The sequence below is a fragment of the Macrobrachium nipponense genome, chromosome 13, assembly GCF_015104395.2.
Source record: "Macrobrachium nipponense isolate FS-2020 chromosome 13, ASM1510439v2, whole genome shotgun sequence".
NCBI classification, from domain to species: Eukaryota; Metazoa; Arthropoda; class Malacostraca; order Decapoda; family Palaemonidae; genus Macrobrachium; species Macrobrachium nipponense.
The window spans coordinates 12,268,945-12,289,529 of record NC_087206.1 but is presented as its reverse complement, the minus strand read 5'-3'; the positions used below and the strand labels follow the sequence as shown (position 1 = coordinate 12,289,529).

At 36.2% G+C, this 20,585-nt stretch overlaps 1 protein-coding gene across 1 annotated transcript; it reads left to right on the top strand.

The window, feature by feature from the left end:
- Window positions 1-920: 920 nt before the first annotated feature.
- On the top strand, window positions 921-20,105 carry LOC135225650 (SET and MYND domain-containing protein 4-like). The gene is made up of 5 exons (XM_064264978.1): window positions 921-1,196; window positions 15,979-16,208; window positions 16,349-17,101; window positions 17,381-17,505; window positions 18,671-20,105. Exons 2-5 carry the CDS (start codon window positions 16,145-16,147, stop codon window positions 19,811-19,813), a joined length of 2,085 nt encoding a protein of 694 aa, XP_064121048.1. The 5' UTR covers window positions 921-1,196; window positions 15,979-16,144; the 3' UTR covers window positions 19,814-20,105.
- The last annotated feature ends 480 nt before the right edge of the window (window positions 20,106-20,585 follow it).

The following is a 20,585-nucleotide window of genomic DNA, read 5'->3' as shown; positions in this document are numbered from 1 at the left end:
TACATAAGTACAAGTTTTAATCAAAGTATTGATCACTCCTTCTCCAAAACCTTTCTGTAATTAAAAATCTTTTTGAATTTCTATTTTGTAATATCTTAATTACCATCTCATGTTCATTCTCATCAACCAAGTCCCTACAATATCAATTCGCCAACTGAGTTTGGAATTTAGCAAATAAATATATTTACTTTAATATTCTTACAAAGGTACAAAGCCAATATACATAATCTTTTAAATTTATGGCACTGTTTACGACAGTAAATTTGATCCAAGAGAAGGATCCAATTGAAGGACCATAACTGCCCTCAAAAAACTTAGGGGTGGGGGGCGGCTTTTCCCGCGCGAAATCCTTCTGCACTCGATAAATCACGCGCCATCTCCCGCGCCGAAAAACGACCTGCACGCTGAACATCAAAAGAGGGCGAAGAAATTCATTTGAAGCCGCTGGCAATAATAATTTGATGAGACTGATTACTCCTTGATTTATCAGCTCGTCAAATGTTAATGTTTCCCTGTAAAACGAGTTTATTTTCCATTTGAATTCGTGTTTTCTTACGACATTCGCACGAAAACCTAGACACATACCTAGTCCTACTCGTGGTTCTGTATACCTATAGGCTTAGTCACATGTACCTTGCATAAAGCTATAAGTTTACATATTGGTTTGAGCATTCTCTCTCTCTCTCTCTCTCTCTCTCTCTCTCTCTCTCTCTCTCTCTCTCTCTCTCTCAGCCGTCAACCGGCCTGGCACATTGAGCTTGTAAGACCTTTGGGTCTGTCTCTACCAGTCTTCTTGGCTTCGGTAGGGTGGAGAGGTTGGCACACATGAGGAAACGGTCGGAACTGATGCCGAGTGGGGGAAGAGGAGGGGGAGGAGGAAGAGGAGGTTGGGTGAGGAAAAGTAGGGAGGGGAGAATGAGTGAGAGCTAAGAGGGAAAAAAATGCGGGAGAGGGAAAGAGAGAACGAGAGAGGAGAGAGAGAGAGTGGGAAGAGCAAGAAGAAGAAGATGCCGGCGAACAGTTGATCAGTGGGCCTGCTGCGAAGTGTGTGTTTAAACTCAAAGCAAAAGTTTGTCGTCACACTTTTCGTGGTTCCTCTTTGGTATAGCGGTGCTGTAACTTCCGTCGCCACTGTTGGGGCTGTGGTGTAACGTTTTACATCGGCGAAACAATCAAAGCATTACATTACATTACAGGTATGGTCTGCGAGGTGGCGATCGTAGTAGTGGACACTCGTCACTCAGACTAAACGTGTTCAGTGCGACAACATCATTAACACTTTATACTTGTTTTGATAGATATTTTAAATATGAGAATAATTCCCATGACGTGATTTGCTTCCACGTAAACAACAGTTGTGCCCATAACTTTAAAGTGATCATATTTGGTATAGTGAGTCTGATTAATGTTACTGAACTAGTAACTTGGGAAGAAATCTCTGGTATTTCGTCATATCAGCAATACTTTGGTCATTGGTGTTATTAAAAGTTTTTTCTTATAACGATCATTGTGGTAATAAAAATCATAATGATGATGATAACATGAAAAGTTAACCTAACAAATAACATCATATTTATAACAATCTCACAATCACACGAGTAACTAAAATGGTGAAGATGGGGAATAGAGCAGGTTCTCCTTGTATAAATATTCTTAAATATACAGTCACACTTACATAAGTATGGTTTAGTCAACATTAAACTTATCATTAATGGTATTGCTGTTGGATAATAATAATAATAATAATAATAATAATAATAATAATAATAATAATAATAATAATAATATTATTATTATTTCTATAGTTATCATCATCATCATGTTATCTTACTTATACTCGTATTAACAGTAGCATGAGGCGTGGTATGAATTACAACAATTATTTTTGTTCAAATTAGTTTTCAATATTGTTAAATACAATTGTAACGCATAAAAACAGGACTATAATTTCTGTTCTTTGTGTGTATCTGACAATTAGGCCTACTTTCCAATTTCTTCAAACTTTTCATTATCGTAAAGTCAGTGCCACAAATGAACATTTAACAGACCGCTCAAATAAGGAGTTCAAGTCCCGCAGAGTTTTTCGTTCACGTCAACCCCTTGCCAAAAGGTAACAGGTGCCGAATATTTAAACACTGCTTCAAGACATGCATTTGTCCTTCTCTTTACTGGCTAACACGGCATTCCTGAAAGAGCTACGTCATACGTACGCAGCAGAATCATAAAAATGATCTCGTTAAATGAGAAAATCGTCGCACTGAAAGATACAAGTTTCATCGTATTTCTTCGTAGTCACGCGCTCATTATTATTATTATTATTATTATTTTATTATTATTATTATTATTATTATTATTATTATTATTATTATTATTATTATACTATATTGCATTATATTTATTAATATATTATGTATATATATGTGTATATATACATATATATATATATATATATATATATATATATATATATATATATATATATATATATATATATATATATATATTATTAAAATTATTAAAATAGTTTTACCAGACTACTGAGCCGATTACCAGCCCCCACAGACACAGGGCTGGTCCGAGGGATTTGTTTTTACTTATAAAACGTTTATAAGTGGATTAATCGCATAAGCTGAAGCTTCTGACAAAATTTCATCATGAAATGAGTAATGGTTTTCCGTAGGCCTATGTGCATAAGAAAGGCACCGTGGCTTTAGGATGCAGTATTTGAGATTTGTCAATATGTGCCCAAACAGACAGAAACGAACAGAAGCCCATAAAGGCACTTTTTAATAGGCCTACTTATGCATAAGAAAGGCACCGTGGTTTTAGCGAGGAGTATTTCAAATGAACCAGGAAAAAAATAAAAATAAAAATAAAAAGTCACAGGTAAAAAAGTGACTGGTAAAAAAGTCACATTGATAGTCACCCAAAAGGGTTTTAACCAAGTTTGCATCCATGTATCCACCATTGCGGCGTGTTTAGTACTAGCCCGTTGGGATGACCGTAAAAATATAAACTAAAGACTAAATACCAAAAAGATAACGAACGACCCCCCAAGAAATATTGTGAATTTTTCCCTGTGATTTTATTATCGACCACCATAAATTAATGTGACTTTTTTTTTTCCTAGTCAAAATTGCTATTTTTCCCCCTTTACCAATCTGTACCCAAACAGATAGACAGGCAGACAAAATCGAACAGAAGCCCTAAAGACAAGGATTCATTTCTCTCGGGTACTTGAGGTGATACAATCGCCAGAGACCGGCGTCGTGGAGATAAGAGGCAGAAGGAGAATTATAGTGCTAAAGGCCACATAAAGAAAAAGTGAAAACATATAGCAAATAAGACAGTTTTAAATCATAAAGGCGTCTTAGCAGTTTAAAAACGATCTATTATTATTATTATTATTATTATTATTATTATTATTATTATTATTATTATTATTATTATTATTATTATTATTATTGGTATGAAAAAGGTAAATGTTAATGCTCTTTTTCTTCTGCCATGGAAGGGGAAAAAAAAGACCAAAATTAAACTATGTAAGTGATACATACATACATACATACATACATACATACATAAGCACAAACATATGTCTGTATTTAAAGAAATGTGTCTATTATCGTGAGTGTTTCTCCGCAGCTAATATGAAATATGTAAAAAAAAAGCGAATTATATCAAATTCAATTACGATCTGTATATGGAAAAGGGACGTAAATCCCTATTATCAATTTCGTAAACGAGCTACAAAGTCGTTCCATGATCTTATATCAAAACAGTCGTCTTCGGGAATATAATATTTCAGTTTCGTTAAACGCTGCTGTTTCTGTGGTACGCAAGCGGCCAGAAATAGCTGGAGTGATCTAACGCCGCTTGCTACGAGACAAACGAACCTGCCCCACTGAACCCCAGAACGTGCCAACTATGCCATTAAGAAAACAAAAGTTGGGAACAATTTGTTCTCGCGCATTTGTCTCGAATAATTCAAAATTTAACCATTTTTCAGGGAGGAGGGGAGTCAGGGGAGGCGAGGAGGCGCGGGTGGTACTTTAAATTCAAACTTACCACGCTGAGAGTAATCCTTCTGGAATGGTTGAGTCTATGTGAACTTGTCCGAACGATATTTTCTATCAGAAGAGAAAAAAGTAATCCTTCTGAAATGGTTCAGTCTATGTGAACTTGTCCGAACGATATTTTCTATCAGAAGAGAAAAAAGTAATCCTTCTGAAATGGTTCAGTCTATGTGAACTTGTTCGAACGATATTTCCTATCAGAGGAGAGAAAAAGTAATCCTTCCGGAATGGTTTAGTCTACGTGAACTTGTCCCAACGATATATTCTATCAGAAGAGAGAAAAAGTAATCCTTCTGAAATGGTTAGTCTATGTGAACTTGTCCGAACGATATATTCTATCAGAGAGAAAAAGTAAGCCCTTCTGGAATGATTTAGTCTATGTGAACTTGTCCGAACGATATTTCCTATCAGAGGAGAAAAAAAAGTAATCCTTCCGGAATGGTATAGTCTACGTGAACTTGTCCGAACGATATATTCTATCAGAAGAGAGAAAAAGTAATCCTTCTGAAATGGTTAGTCTATGTGAACTTGTCCGAACGATATTTTCTATATCACAGAAGAGAAAGATAAAGAGAACTTCTACCGTAGAAACGAAAGAAAACGAGCTAAGTCTCAAACTAGGTGCAAAGAACGACTCCAAAATAAACGTCTAGTCTAGAAACGTCGACACAGTCATTGCAATGACGTCACAAGGACCTCTGCGCTCGCTCTCTCTCTCTCTCTCTCTCTCTCTCTCTCTCTCTCTCTCTCTCTCTCTCTCTCTCTCTTACCAGAGTTGGCCTCCAGCAGCACCCTTCATTTGGTAAAGGGAAAACAGACAAGCAGGCGCTCTTGTCAGTAGATGTAGTAGTTATAATTAAACTAAGCAAACAGTTATATCATCAGTATGGTGATAAAACGCGACGGTAGGTGCAGCGCAAGGGAGAAATCGTTGCCATAATATAGTCTAACCTGGGTGATAGCGCTTTACTATATTATCTACAATTTTGACAAGAGAAAAGAGCGGCTTCTGACAGTGTCAAATGCGGAAAGTGTGGTCCCACCAGGTGTTATGGATAATTATACATATGCATCTGCATATGCATTTATAGTTATGCATAAATTTTTTTTTTTAAAAATAAACAATTTTTGGTTAATGTGGTAATTTTGTTTAACAATTAAATACAAATCCTATAACACTACCCCTTATGAAAAATAATTGTATGCTTTACAATAACTTAGACAATTTAGTTTCAATTATTAATACGCACACAAAACTAAGAAGTTTGACAAAATCTAAAAACAGAATATAATAATTTTGTCATTTCGCTCAAGATTTAAAATAGGCTGTATTTCTTTTAACACAACAAATTACATTCATAATATAAATCTTCCAATAACAAATATAAAGACTTTATAAGGCTTTATGAGGTATTAGACTTTGTATTCGAAGGTTAAGTTAGACCAACTCGGTGGGGGGCATTCTTTATTGCTAATTTTAAATAGCTCCCCAATCATACGATGATGTTGGAGTCTCGAATTCGTGTCCTCTTTCCTATGATCTTGCCTTAAGCGTGATAAATGCATACATACATAAATACATACATAGTACATATATACATACAAACTTCCAAACATATAGATACATAAACATACATTAATCTACTAACGTCCTTTAATATCCAATTCGCCCTACCTCAGAATTAATTTATTTTCATTTATGTTAACCGAAGTGGAATTTTTTAGCTGATAAAAATTTCGTCCTCTCGTGGATTCAAACCAGCGGAGAGGAGAAATCAGGACTTCAGTGAGTTAACGACTCGGCCATCAGGTTGTTGGGTGAGTCGGTTAAAATATATATCAAAATGTATTAGTTCCGATGTAGAGCGAATTGGATATTAAAGAACATTAGTAGCTTAATGCATGTATATGAATCACGATGATGTGATAAAAATTAACATATAAATAAATATATACAAACTCAGAAACAGAAGTAATTATAAGGCATGACAAATACAACTCTTGGATTCAATTTTTTTTTTATTAGATATTGCTGTAAGTATATATATTATATATATATATATATATATATATATATAATATATATATATATATATATATACATATGAATAATAAACTTGACCACGAAGTATATAAAACGTGATGCTATGTATAAATAAAGGTTTTTGCCACGAAGGAAAAAATGAAAAGCGAGATACCCAAGAACTTTCGGTCTAGCACGACCCTTTACTCAAGGTCGTGCTAGACCGAAAGTTCTTGCCTATCTCGCTTTTCATTTTTTCCTTCGTGGCAAAAACCTTTATTTATATATCCATATATACATATATATATATACATACATACATACATACATACATACATATACACTCAGCAACAGGGGTAATTATAAACATGATGGATCCAAGAGCCCCAATTCTCTTTTTCTCTTCTCAGACCTGTAAGCACGTACGTACATACATACACACATGCATACATACATACCCAGTAACAGGTGCAACCATAAGCCACAATAAATCCAGCCACTATCGGCTACACTGTACCTAAACTGCTGACGACGCAAGTATGAAGACATTAAGCAGCCAAATCTAATTGATTTGAGTATTTTGTCACAGATATCACACAAAGTGACACAGTATCATTATCTTCAAGATAATGAAACAAATTCTCTTTCAGTAACATTTCCTGGTGAAGAAAAACGAGCATTTGATTACCTTTTGCTGATGACCCTTTTTTTTTGCGTGCAATTAGCGAAAGGTCGGAACAACCGAGAATTCTACTGTCATTCATTAGAGACGGGAGATCTCTTAAAACTTCCGCTTCACCAGCTGCCAGATTCTAAAATACCTCGGGAAAGACAGTTTAGTCCTTCAAACACGATGTTGGAGAATGTCAGTTTTTTTTGTTTTTTTTTTCTCCCCTCTTCCTCTTACTCCTTTCCTTCTTCGTCCTCTTCATTTTGGCAACAGATGGTTGAGGCATACCTCCCCCACCCCCCCTTGTGCCTTTCCTTACGGCGAAGATATGACATAAGTATGTGTTATTCTCATTATGCTAAGGCAGACTGTCATGTACGCGAGTTATCGTCATTGTGTGCGGCATCGCCTGGGGCTTAGACCAGAGGTTTCCCTCTGAACTATTTTCTTGTGAATGAGGTAAGACAAAAAGGATCTATTACTTCCCTTCACATGTTCGTATGATATGTAATGACGTGCATTTCAAATTTTTTGAAATTTAGTTTTTTAATTATCCTGATTTTTTTCAAAGGTGAACTTTTAATAAATATTCTTATAATATATCATAAGGAAATTATGTACTACATCAACGCTATTTAATCAACATCAACTATTGCGTATCATATTCGTATTTCACTGATCTGCAGTCATAGTATATGAACTAAAAATTCTTGGGATTCGTGATCAAACGACCAGAAATTCTAAAATTCTAGGTACTCAATAACTGGAGTTCCAAAAATTCTAGGAAATCAATGATGCAAGATAAAGAAACAATTTAGGCAATCAATGATCTGATATAAAAAAAATTCTATGCATTCAACATATCGAGATCCAAAACAAAACAAAAATATCCTATGAATCAATGCCCCAACTTAAAAAAAATGACAATCAATAACTTGAATTTAAAAAAAAAATCCTAGGTAATCGATGGCAAGAGAGAAAAAATCCAAGGCAATCAGAGGCAAGATAAAAGATAAAAATTCGCAGGCAATCAGAGGCTAGAAAAAGAAATTTGCAGGCAATCAGACGCAAGATAAAAAATAAACAAATCCCATGCAATCAAGACGCTAGATAAAAAAAATCCCGGGTAATTAGAGGTTAGATTTTAAAAATTCCAGATAATCAAGAGGCTACATAAAAAAACCCCCAAGGCATTCAAAAGCTAGATAAAAAAAAATCCCATGACAACTAATGCTTAGTGATAATAAATCTAAAGGTCCCAGGCAATCAAGTATCGAACCCCCCTAAAAAAAAAAAAAAAAAAAGTATCCTAAGCAGTCGATACGAATTCAGAGCGATATATGTTTTTTTTTCGAAACCCCCCCCCCAAATTCCACCCTTTCCAACGTAACCCATCGAACCCCCATTCCAAAAAGTTATTTATACAAAAACATTCATACAAGGATTGAACTGAACTGAATATAGATTTTAGACCAAAGGCCAAGCACTGGGGCCCATGAGGTCATTCAGCGCTGAAACGAAAATTGACAGTGAGAGGCTTGAAATGTGTGACAGGAGGGAAACCTCAAAGCAGTTGCACTATGAATCAAGTGTTAGGAGAGGGCGGAAAGTAAGAATGGAAGAGAGAGAATATGAAAGGGGGTACAGTAAAAGGAACGAAAGGGGTTGCAGCTAGGGGGTCTAAGGCACGCTGTAAAGGACCTTAAAGTAATGCTACGTGACGGCACTACTATATACCCCCCAACGGGGACATTCATACGAGGAAGACAACCGGTTCTTGCCACAAGTTAATTATGAAGAATATGAGGGAGTCGGCAGCATATGGCGGGTCGTCGGGAGGAGGGTACAACATAAATAGTTGTAGGGAGGTTTGGCACTATGCGTGAACACCCCAGGGGGATATAAACCTTTCAACTACAAGGGTGGCACCGGCCGAAATCAAGCGCTATTTATATTCTAAGGTCAATATGCGAGGGTGTTGTATGTACAGGCACGAAAGCTCGCGCGCTCGTAGACACCCTACGCGTCATGTTAGTTGCTATTTTTTTTTTTTTTTTGGGGGGAAGGGGTTTGGATGTGGAGGGGGGGGTGGTGGTGTGGGTAAGTTGTTATATTGGTAGCTGTTTTTATGTCGCACTTTATTGGTTTTAGCTTTGGTTGTGTATTTATCATTAATATTCTTGTGCTGTTATTCAATATGAGAGAGAGAGAGAGAGAGAGAGAGAATGTTCGTTTGCATCTATTTTTCACCTTAGAATGGGGGAACGAGAGAGAGAGAGAGAGAGAGAGAGATGTTTGTTTGCGTTTTTTATTTTCAGCCTAGAATTGGAGAGAGAGAGAGAGAGACGAGAGAGAGGAATGAGAGAGAGAGAGAGAGAGAGAGAGAGAGAGAGAGAGAATATGTTCGTTACATCTATTTTCACCCTAAAATTGGAGAGAGAAAGAGAGAGAGAATGTATCTATTTTCACCATAGAAGTGGAGAGAGAGAGAGAGAGAGAGAGAGAGAGAGAGTTTGTTTGTAACCATTTTCATCTTAGAAAGTCGGTTCCAGAAGGTATAAAACCATCGATTCTGTAAAACAAAAAACAAATACAAAAACAAAAAAGTGCACAAGTAATGAGGCTGCTGGCCGTATGCCCTGGCTTTCTGACAAGTCGCTAATGGGAAATTATTAAACGCAAACTGTCTCTGGTGCTTAGTTACAGTCGCCCAACCCGAAACATATATAAGTATGTATGTATGTATGCTTGCATGTATATATGCAAATAATTATGTGCATACACATCCACATAATATATACGTCCATATATACACACACACACACACACACATATATATATATATATATATATATATATATATATATATATATATATATATATATATGAATGCATATAGTCCCTATTTAAATGGGTCACCTTTGGAATATATCCATTTTCTGTTGAAACAACTAGTTTCAAATATTTATTTAACAAATTAACAAAATATATTTTTCTATACGAACTCCTACTTTTAATCTACATTCGACATTTTTCCCTTTTTCTTAGACTTTCTTTGCTGATTTCAACGTACATACCCTTGCTTTCTCAATGTAAAATATCTATAGTTTATTCATCAAGAAATGTTGTGGACTACATGACGTAAAAAGTGAGAAAGATCCCCTTGTTTTGCAAGACAGATTTTTTTTTTTTTAACCTAATCTGTTCCCTGGGAAATTCATCAAAACTAACTCGGAGGTTCTCCCCAGACTTTTATAGGTTTTTTATTATCGATGCTGAGGGAGAATTTTTGCAGATTTGAATCTCTGCCTTAACAATAACAATACACGACAGGGTTACAGACTCACACTAGAATAATATATAATATATATATATATATATATATATATATATATATATATATATATATATGTGTGTGTGTGTGTGTGTGTGTGTGTGTGTTATATATATATATATATATATATATATATATATATATATATATATATATGTGTGTGTGTGTGTGTGTTGTGTGTGTGTGTGTGTGTGTATGTGTGTGTGTGTTCTAGAAAGAAGCAAAATATATTGTATAAGGTTGCATGCCGTAACCACAACTTGAATAAATAAGTAAAACAGTAAATAAGTAAATACATATAAACACATATATACATACAAACACACACACATATATATATATATATGTGTGTGTGTTTGTATGTATATGTGTTTATATGTATTTACTTATTTACTGTTATACCTATTTATTTAAGTTGTGGTTACGGTATGCAACCTTATACATTATATTTTGCTTCTTTCTTGAACCAATAATCAAATGCCATCATAGTGAATGACTCATTAACCGTCATTCAATCAAATTGCATTATCTAATATGAATAATTTAAATTTAAAAAAAAATGGCCGAGCTAAACTCACACACAATATTTAATCGAAGATACGAATATTATTAAAAATATATATAAAAACCAAACTCGCAAAATGCAAATTTCAGATGCCTTCGTGATTAGTACCCAGTGCTTGGCAAGAGTACTTCCAAGGACGGCATGTTAAAAAAAAAAAAAAAAAAAAAAAAAAAAAAAAAAAAGAAAGAAAGAAAAAAAAAAAAGAAATACTTTGAATTGACAAAATTACTCGCTTGGAAAGCCTGACTCGCAAATGTTGTGACTAGGCATTTCCACGAGCATTTCAATGACGATCACTACCGTGAGAGCAATAAGCAATGAATTAGAATGTTCAAATAAATGGAGTAAAGGTAAATAGCTCGAAAATCATGATTGAAGATCAAGGAAAACAGGAAAATATAGTTTTTAATTTTAGTTACACCAACTGCATCGACCCGATAGTCTCATATGATGTTCTTCAAGAAAACTAGAACACCTCAGTGTTATCACTATTTATAGAACCCCTTGAAAACATTCTTTAAAACTTAAATAGGTTTAACTATAAAAGACACATGCAACATCATCGACCATGACATGAAAACACCGAGCTACAAAAATGTAAACAAAACCGCAACAGATATATAATAATAATAATAATAAGAGAGGAAAACAGCTACCATACACACCGTCCTCTCATCTCTTACACCTGATAGCCATAAGTATAACACTCACACCTGCCCTTTTACAACCGCGTTAGCGTAAACATTCAATAAAAGCTAGACTCAGATCTCAGAAAGTCCTACTCGGCCATCTGACGAACCAAAACATTGGCTAGACGGAATTCGCCTTCACGATTCTAGCGTCAGTGTACGTCTCTCTCTCTCTCTCTCTCTCTCTCTCTCTCTCTCTCTCTCTCTCTCTCTCTCTCTCTCTCTCTCTCTACTTTCGCTGCGGTGAGAGGGTTTTTCGAAGACTTCTTCTATAGAAATCTGGCGTGTTTGTTGGTTTGGAGTAACCACGATTACTTTAGACCTATAGAAACCTTGCGTGCATCTTGGTTAAAGCGAACGACGTTTTCTGAGACGCCTGTAGAACTAGAAACCTGACGCGCATCTCGGTTTCGACGGTCATGTTTTCTACTAAGACACTTTTAGAAACCTGGCAGTTTTCGGTTTCGATTAATAGGGTTTTCTAAGACACCTTGACGAACCTGACGTGTTTTTTTTTTTCCAACTAATATTAAGCGTTCTCTGTGGCGGTTTTCGAAACCCGACTTTTTTTTTAAGAACAGCGTTTCCTGACACACTTCGTACAGACGAACCACATTTAACAACAACAACAACAACAACAACAACAACAATAATAATAATAATAATAATAATAATAATAATAATAATAATAATAATAATTCATTTCTTTGGAGTCTTATAAGGTTTTCATCTTAAAACTCAAAAACCAAAAAAAAGTTAAACGCATCAAGTTTCTTAACTTGTTTTATTTCTGCGAGCTACTTGCTAATTCAAAACATATTGCATTTGAACTGCATATAAATGCGATAAAATGTAAGCACATACCTTGAGCATACTAGCGGCATTCCATTGAGTATGTTTTCATCAAACATATTTGAAATAGTAAACATATTTGAAATAGCAAACATATTTGAAATAGCAAAATATCTCTCAAGTACAAGTCGACTATTATAATAACGATGATATGCTTTTATAACACAACCTCTGCCAGGCACATGCGTGCGTATACACACACATACATACATATACACACCCACACACACACACACACACACACACATATATATATATATATATATATATATATATATATGTATATTACAGTAATATTTATATATGACCTATGTATATATACATACATTATATACATGTCAAAGTATATAGGCCTATATCTGTATAAATACACTCACTCGTGGGTGTGTGTGTTGCCAATTATTCTACTGATAGTATTTGATTTCATCTTTTCATTTTCTTTGATCTCATAGCATGAGCCAGAATATCTAAAATGTAATCAGTAATCTACTTTATGTCAAATAATCATCGTACAATTTTATCTCCGTTAAATTGACTCCATTTTGAATGTTGAGTTTTGACACTGATCAAGTCTACTATCAGATTTACCTGGTCGAGCAACTAGGCCTACTATTTAAGTATTCCCCAAAGGTAAACCCCGGTTTTATTTTCAAATAACTTCATCGCGAACTGATAGATCTAATAAACTAATCATAGACTAATGTTCAGTGTGTTTCATGAAAGACACTTATTCGAAATTAATAATATTAATGAAAGGAAATCTCTTATAAAGCAAACTACGAATAAATCTCTACCACTAAAACACAGCGCGAACCTCATCCATCTCCGAGATAAATCAGCTGTTAACTGAAGCGTTCAGCGCAAGACCTAGCTAAAGAAGACCCTCACTCGAAGCTACATTTAAAAGATGCGAAAGATAAAATACGACACAATAAAATGTTTAAAAAGAATAGAATCCTCCAGGCGTAGTCACTACTTGTCATGTCGGCCAAAGTGAATAATGTGGTCATTCTTGAACAGTACAAAAAACAAAGTGAAAAAAGTTTCTTTGATGTACTGTTCACCTATGTTTACTCTCGACCAACAACTCCAAATTGCCGCTCGCCAATATAAAACCTTGTTCTCTCAAGGTTTGGCAAGGGAATTAGTTTCGCGTTACAGTACCACACGTCGTATACCCATTGGCAATTCGCTTTTAAATCGAAATCTCTTCTTTACACGCGTCTCGGCCTAATGCTTTGCTTTCGCCGTGTCGAGCGGGACTCACTATGTTTCTTGGCACAGTTGTTTAGAATTTACTGATAAACGGATCTTTGTTGGTGACATGTCTTCTTAATCCGTCGCCTGATAGATTAGAGCATTTTAGCGGCAATTTAGAGCACGAGATCGTGTCTGCTCTCGTATCAAGAAGGAAAGATCAAGCACCACTGTCATGCAAAGTGTAGGCTAAGCTGTAAAGCAAAATCTAGCTAGACTTAGCTTTCTCTAGACGTGTGACTAACTACAACAATATTTGCTCTCTCTAAAGCTTCCAAAGACGGCGTGCATCTAAACATTCTATAAGAACGGCTAAAATTATTCCTGATCAGTTTAAATGTTATTTCATGACACAAAGGGTTAGGTACAATATATAATCTATATATATTAATAAGCTCTCTATATATTATTATATAATTATATATATCTTATACTATAATATAACTATATACTCTATAGATATATATTATTGTATATATCATATCTGTGCATTCTATAAAATATATACTTAGTTAAACCTAATTACCATTCAATATACATTTTCTTCTCAAACTCACGATTATGTTGACAAAGGAGCCTATAATATGTCGGATTAAAAAAAAAATTGAGTTCTGGTCGTATGTTAAGGTGAGTATTTTTCAAATAAGCAGGATTAAAAAAAATTTTACTTACCATATTTGTACTGGCGGTTCCCTGCTGTTTACTGCATCCAGCCATGTGGTGAAGAACGTCAAAGAATTCCCATGTAGGCCTATTTGTCACCATCACATCAACTACCTCCATGCCACTTTTTTTCTTTATTTTCCGACTTCTCTTTACATTTTTCAATGCAGAATGTGACAACTTGTGCTTTCTAATTCAGCAACGTTTAATAACTGCCATTTCTTTCACTTTTTCTTTATCACGGTAATTACTTAATAACACATTCCACAGTTTGGAGAACCTTCCGTAGGCTCTGGCACTACCCACATGTATGAAATTCGTTAGACGTCATTCGAGGGCAGCACTAAAGTTAGACGGGACAGATCCATTTAAATGAACAAACAAACACACAACATTCTCGAAGAAGAGTGTAGAACAACGTGTACACTGAAACCCTCGTTTGTTAGGCTCGAACAACCATGGTCAGAGCCGAGTGTAAGTCTAGTCAGAGCGCTTCAAATTCAGTTGACAGCTTGACATTATACTCAGAGCGCTGAACCTAGACCAAATGTGGCTAAGAAATCTATAGTTAGCGGGGAACTTTCCCATATAAAAGTTCCTTTAAAGTTGAGTAGTATGTATATAGTACATGCTTTAGGAGACACACTCGAATAACTGAAATGATATTAATGATAATATATTCTAACTGACGTAACTATGACACTATTGTCATTGTCTTATTGCATTCACAATTATGTTTTGTCAGATTCCACAGGAGTCTAACCCAGTCTATTCGTACCAGAAGAATACGAGTTGCTATGTAGCTAAAAAAAATTGTTATAAATAATTAAAACATCACATGACTGTAAATCAAATATATTCTCTAGATATTTAATCTCTCGCCTCTTTCACCAGCGGTAATTCTATTTCCAAATTTTCTAGAAATGTACATTTTAAACTTTACCCCAAATCAAGAATTAAAAAAAACACTTCAGTAAGAACGGCAAATATTAAGATTATAGCGGCATAAAAAAAACTGACAGCAAAGATAAACAACATAACAAAACAAAATCAAATCGCCAAAAGTGAAAAAGAAAAAGAAAAAAAAACTTTAACAATTGGCACTTCAACAAAGAATTTGTAATCTTTTCGCATCATCAAAGAACAGTTCTGGAGTCAAGCTGAGAGGCAGAAAATGAGAGAGAGAGAAGAGAGAGAGAGAGAGAGAGAGAGAGAGAGAGGAGAGAAGAGAGAGAGAGAGAGAGAGAGAGAGAGAGAGAGAGAGAGAGAGAGAGAGAGAGAGGAAAATGACACGCGTTAAAGGGAACGTCTAAATGACATAAGAGAGAGCCAGCTTCTGGCATTCCTGTGAAGGGAAAACCAAGACGGGCTTTAAGTGGGTACAATGAGGTATAGGTCTATTTGACTATTTTTAGCAGAGGCAGCGAGGGTGGCCAAAGTATTCATACAGCTGCTGTTTGATGGATATACCTGGTGTAGAACTTTACTGCGGACGACCACATACCCCCATAATGAATGTATATACACATTCATAAATTCAATTTACACAAGGAAATGCAGTTTTTTTTTTTTTTCTTATACCAATACAGTATCTTGATGCCCTAAGAAGGCTGGTTCTATTATCTTCTCTTCAATATATTATTTGGTTTACAAAAGCGAAATGACACTACATTTTTAATTGACCTTTCATATCTTAAATTACTTTTGGTTCCTCGAATTTTCATTTTATAATGCTCCCCTATCTACGACAAACTTAGCTTCCTAAGTTTTCACAGGTAGCTTTAAATTCTCTAGTATGCCCTTTTCTTAATTCCCAGTCCTTCAAACTGACTCCCATTTTCATCCACAGATCGTGACTTGATCAAATTGAACTCAAGATGGTTGGCATGGATCTTCACATCCACAGACTTTTAGAAACAAGAAACCCAACTTGTCACAACTTAAAGAATGAGTCTGCGTAGATAACCGGGAATTGCGAGTTAATTTTCAGTAGCTGGATAAAGGATTATTATAAGATGACGTCCTTCCATCAAATCTACAGTAAATTCAAAGGAGCTCTGCTAGAGGGATGGCAGACAGGTTGGTTATCTTGATGCGGATGTCTAGTCTGATATTGTTACATTAAAAAATTTTCCCCTTCTTGATAGTGGTTTTATCTTGACACGCCCCCATTATATATACTTGTTTATTTACTTTACTTTCCTATAAAATTAAAACAGGAGAAGTAGCAGCCCACTTCGGACCAACAGCCTCCCTCGAGTCAATGTTCAAGTACCTGTCATCTCTACCGGAAACCCAACAGATCCTCCAGCCTCCGCCAGGTGACAACCGAATCAGTCGGAAGGGGGCGGTCGAGGCGGAAAAATTCCGCAACGAGGGAAACCGGTTTTACCGCGAGAAAAAACTTGACAAGGCTCTTCTAGCCTACAACTACAGTATCCTAGCCGCTCCCCATCCCCCCGTGGTCGATGGGTCGTCCAATGTCGTGGGAAACGAGTATGAGGTTCTTGCTCTAGGCTACGCAAATCGCTCGGCTCTCCTGTACGAGACTGACCAGTACGAATCCGCCTTAGCAGATATCGAGAGAGCCATAGCCTTCGGTTATCCGGCCAATCGCAAACATCGACTGCAGGAGAGACAAGCCAAATGCCTTCTGGTTCTTGGGAGGTCGCAAGAGGCCCGTCAAACGTTGGAGGAGGCCATCAACCTCCTCAATGAGCTTTCTTTGGAGGAGAAGGAGGCTGCAACTACGTGGGATTCCATAACGAAGTTGCTCACAAAATGCGAAAATAAATCCCACGAGACAGAACCTACCACAGGTGCCTATGACATGTTGTACTACACAGGACCCACATGCCCTCCGTGCGTTATTTCGCCCCAAGCTAACAACCCCTGCATGAGCAGCGCCCTGAGGATTGCCTACACGCCAGCCCGTGGACGACATCTGGTGGCCGAAAGGGAAATACAGCCCGGTAACACGCGTTTTAAGAATCAGTTTTCAGTTTCACTTTTAATATAAATTTTTCCTTCAAATCTTGAATCACTTGATATCACAATAAACATGGAAAAGTGTATTTGCTACAAAGTTCTTAGCTTGTTCAGTTGAGCAGTTCACTGGAAGTTTCCAAGCAATTCGATAATGATGCAGAAAGATCCACAGAGACGTTCAAGTAAAATATAGGGCTCTATTCTCTTACTACCGATCATCTGCTTAGATTGTGGCTGACATCTATTCTTTAATAAATTCACAGGCGAGATATTGCTGGTGGAAGACGCCCTCACTGCCATCGTCAAATTAGACGCCACACTACGAAGCCATTGCTCAAATTGCCTGCGACGAGCGCCTATACCCATTCCTTGTCCTACGTGCTCACTAGTAAGTATTGTTATAAGTTGTCAATGGTAACACAATAGCTGCTTCCATTTATTAGAAGCATCCCAGTGAAAATCAACACATTATATATTTTCCTCGAAGGTTTACTAAAAACAGATTTATCCACCGATTTTCACAGAGACTTCACAGGTTGTAAACAAGTTAGGTAGCATTCGAGTTTGGAACGAAAATAATTTTGTCTGTTTTGAGGTTATTTACCCCCTTAAGAATCTAAACAGGATCGTCATCGTTTATATTATTTTAGAGGTGTCTGAGCAACGTGTGTTACGATACGAACTTAATCATTCACGTTCAAAGACTAAATCCAATTTTTAGTTTAGAATTTTCTCATTTCCATTATTTTGGGAACTGCCCTGGAATTCTTATTAAAGTTGCACTCTGTAGCCCATTAAGGCGAAACAGGTAGTAATCATTAGCCATGTATCCGTTAAATAGTAAATTACAAAAGGATTCTACATAGATTTAGACAGTAACTTGCCGGCACGGGCTCTTGCTCCCAGAGCGGTCCGTAAAAAAGAAATTCCCTTTTATACCTTACATCAATCACATTTATCATAGAAGGAAAATTTTCTCTCAATTTGATAACCTCGAAAACTATAACACCTGATCACTTAGATCATTCTTGAATTGTCTGACAGAAACTATTCTTGTGATGGGTTACTTAAAAAATTAAATACCGAAGTTTGTAGTGAACAGTAAGCAGTTAGGTATCGCTACATTAGCTGGCCAGATTCTCTTATTTGTTTTATTCTAATACTGGTGGTATGAAAATACTGACACTTAGGTGCGTTTCTCTTATACCAACCTCATCAAATTCTTCCCCAATGAATAGCTTACCTCTTATGCTTCTAGATTCTTAAAACTATAAACTGTTGTTATACAAGTGATTTTTTATATATGGCACATGACAATTATGACCATTTATTCACCAAATATTCATATTCATTTTATGCAATTAAGCCTTTAGATTTAATAATATATGATTGTCAGGTATTTAAACTAACATTATATATACAGCTATATTTACTTCCGATTAAAAGATGTCTACTTGTAGCTACATGGATGCATAATGAAGAAATTGACTGAAACAACTTTGATGTTATGCAGTTAAAGTTTCATCTCGCTAACTTATTCATTCTCGAATCAGGTGGTATTCTGCAGTGACAAATGTCGCAGTGTTAGCCTAAGCAGCGGTCACAGAGCAGAATGTGGAGTGCTAGCCACGTTAGTGGCACTCCAGCTAGACCCAGCTCCTGCAATAGCATTCCATGTCTTAGCATCGACTAACCTCCCCGCTCTCCGGGATCAAGTAACATCCATTCGAAGATGCACTGGAGGTGGATTAAAACCGTTGCTCCAGGTGACTCAGGACTACCGAAGTCTGTACCACCTGGAAGGTCATGCAACAGCTCGACCAGAGAGTCAGCTGCAAGAAGTAGCTGCTATGGCTTACATTCTAACACATATATTGCTTGAAAAATGCTCACATTTCCTAACAGACACAAATGGGTCAAGCATCACACCCACTGAAGAAGACATCACGATGGTTGGGAGCCAGCTAATGCTCCTCATTTTAGGTGTTGAGTGTAACGTCCACAGCACAAAAGAGGTAGAAATACGTAATAATAATAGTGCAACAACAGGAAAACAGACCAGAGGGAAAGAGGTCGGCTGGGCTGTGTACTCTGGGTTGAGCTTAATAAATCACTCTTGCATTCCTAATTCATTAACAACTTCTCTGGGTAGTACAAAGTTTTTGTATAGCATTAGTATCATCCCAAAAGGAGTAGAGATTACCGACAGCTACGGAGAAAGGTACGTCAGTCACAGCAGGGCAGAAAGGCGTAAAGCTCTTCAAGACCATTACTTCTTTTGTTGTGGTTGTTCAGCTTGCCAGTCTGATTGGCCAGTATACCAAGAACTTCCAGAGAAACCTAGTCTTCGTTGTCCTTCTTGTTGCCAAGTCCTTGTTGGATTCCAGTGTATGATTTGTAAACTTGTTTGTACCTCTGACAATGCCCTAAAGAATGGGATCAAATTGTATGATGCTCCCAAGACCCAAGTGCAAATAAGTCGTACTTGGTCAGAATATTCAAAAGCTGCTGCTCAAATTCAGCTGGGGAAGATAAGTGCAGACTTACTTGCTAAAGTACTTGAAATGTTAACTCTTTTAGATAAATACACAGTACACCCAAACAAAGCTTACATAAGTACTCAAGAGACGTTGATGACATGCTTTGATCTCATGGGTTCTGTTGTATACGCAAACCCACCAAATGCCAGTACTTAAATGCCATGAATGGTGCCAAACTTTGAACATTTAAGAGTGCTGTGAACTGTAGTGATATTTTCTATCTGTGTTATAATATTACAGTATATTTTTTACGTGACTTTTAGAATAGAATGTGTGAAGTAGGATTTAGATCAATCTTTTGGTTAAAAATCTTGTGGAATTTTCTACAATGCTTGACTTAGAATTGTTTGTTGCAAGTTTATTAGTGACTGATTGTTCAAAAGTATTTTCTTAACCAAATTGCTTACAAATTCAAATCATGTACAGTACAATAAAAGTTTACTTTGTATAGATTGTGCCTTCATACAACCTTTTAGAAGACAGAACTATATTACTTGTTCAAGTTGGTCCAGAAAATAAGGAACATTGGACAGTGAAGATATTTTACTACACTGTACTTTAAGTATAATTATTGGCGTTAACCACACTTCTTCAGCACGAACAGCACTTGGAGAAAAATCATTTGTAGCAAAGTAATAAATCATATAAATCATAACATAGGGTTTGCAAGAAACAATTTTTCTACATGCTGAAATAAGAAGGAACAATACTTTATGCACAAAATTAACATGGTTAGAACCAATTCAATTCCACCCACATGTAGACAAGAAAAGAAAGCATAAATTAATACAGCTCTCTGATCAGTGATAACAGATCTACCCGACAAAACTAGGATCTTAAGACACTAGTTCCCAAATAGCCAACAACAGACAACTTTTTCATCATGTGTTGATTCCATTTGAGCTATAAATACAAAGAAACCAAGTGT